Raw genomic sequence first — 1,190 nt, 5'->3', positions numbered from 1 at the left:
CCATCAGTGGTTCCCAACCTTCTGCCTCAGGGGACCTTTGCATAAACTGACGACCCCTGACCATGTGCCACCAAGCAATTTGGATAAATTTTGAGCAGTTTTCCTGATATTTTAACCAACGTTTTATACTATATATACACATATATACACACAATCTAAAACTTAACACATTCAGTGTTTTTTTTTCTTGTTCTATTAGCGCTTTGGTTGGTTGAACTTTTCTAATGCAGGACGAGGCTGTTTATTAGAGAGTGAAGGCTGTGTACATATAGCCTGTGCTTTAAATCTTAAATAATCAACATTTATAAAATAACAAAAAAGAAAAAAATGTATTTAGTTTTCTTCACGGAAATGAACAGAGGTCTTCGATATAGGCCTAGTGTGTATATTTCTTTAGGTTTTCTTACACCCCTTAAAATCAAAAAGGCCTTGCAACCCTCTGTGATCCTTTGGTGACCCCCAGGTTAGAACCACTCCACAGTCCATATCCATGTAACCCAAATCCCAATAATCCCAGCAGTCACAAAAATAAACTAAATATTGAAAAGATATCAAACACAATAGCAAATACCAAAAAAATATAAACCATCACAAACTTTTCATTCATGACGCCTACAAACAAGGAAGACAATGACAAGGAAATTGTAACAACATTGATTTTATTTATTTTAGGTAAACAGCCATATTTTACCACAATAATAAAATCTGGCATCTTCCTCGGATATATTCTGATAGATTCCTTAGTTGTTTGAAGGTCTGTAAAAATAATTAAATAAGGTTAGCAGCAAGAACAAATAACATGCTTTAAATGCTTTAACACTTAACAAAAGTGACAATAACTTACTTGGCCCATTCAACATTGAGAATAAGATGATCATATCCAAATCCTGACACTCCTGCGATGGCTCTGGCTGCATCCTCCCGACGGTGGAAACTGATAAAGGCAAATCCCTGCAGGAAACAGGTAAGTAGTTGATGGATGAGAGCAGGCTGTGCTTCTGGTCATTGCCAATTGTTCTACAATTCCTGGCAGCGCTAGTCAGTCATTAATTTTAAAGTGCATATTTTGTTTAATGGATGCAAAAAGCAGCTGAGGAAAAAAAAAAACACTAAACTATCTACACTGATTACAAATTATAACTACTTGGCTTCCTCCTTTCCTTTGAGTGTTTTTTTTAATGTTTAATGAA

At 35.4% G+C, this 1,190-nt stretch overlaps 1 protein-coding gene across 2 annotated transcripts in view; it reads right to left on the bottom strand.

Moving 5' to 3' along the window:
• Positions 1–642: 642 nt before the first annotated feature.
• Positions 643–1,190, bottom strand: part of eif3g (eukaryotic translation initiation factor 3, subunit G) — a 3,760-nt gene continuing 3,212 nt past the window's right edge. For both annotated transcript variants that reach the window (XM_035655781.1, XM_035655782.1), the window contains exons 9-10: positions 845–951; positions 643–756 (exon numbers count right to left, since the gene is read on the bottom strand). In XM_035655781.1, coding sequence (XP_035511674.1) covers positions 741–756; positions 845–951 — 123 coding nt within the window. In that variant the 3' untranslated portion in view covers positions 643–740. The remainder of the gene's footprint in view (positions 757–844; positions 952–1,190) is intronic.

This window comes from Morone saxatilis, unplaced genomic scaffold (assembly GCF_004916995.1).
Source record: "Morone saxatilis isolate NCDOM2014 unplaced genomic scaffold, NCSU_SB_2.0 Contig14, whole genome shotgun sequence".
NCBI lineage: Eukaryota > Metazoa > Chordata > Actinopteri > Moronidae > Morone > Morone saxatilis.
Note: the sequence above shows the minus strand (reverse complement) of the source record. Positions and strands in the feature narration are given on the sequence as shown.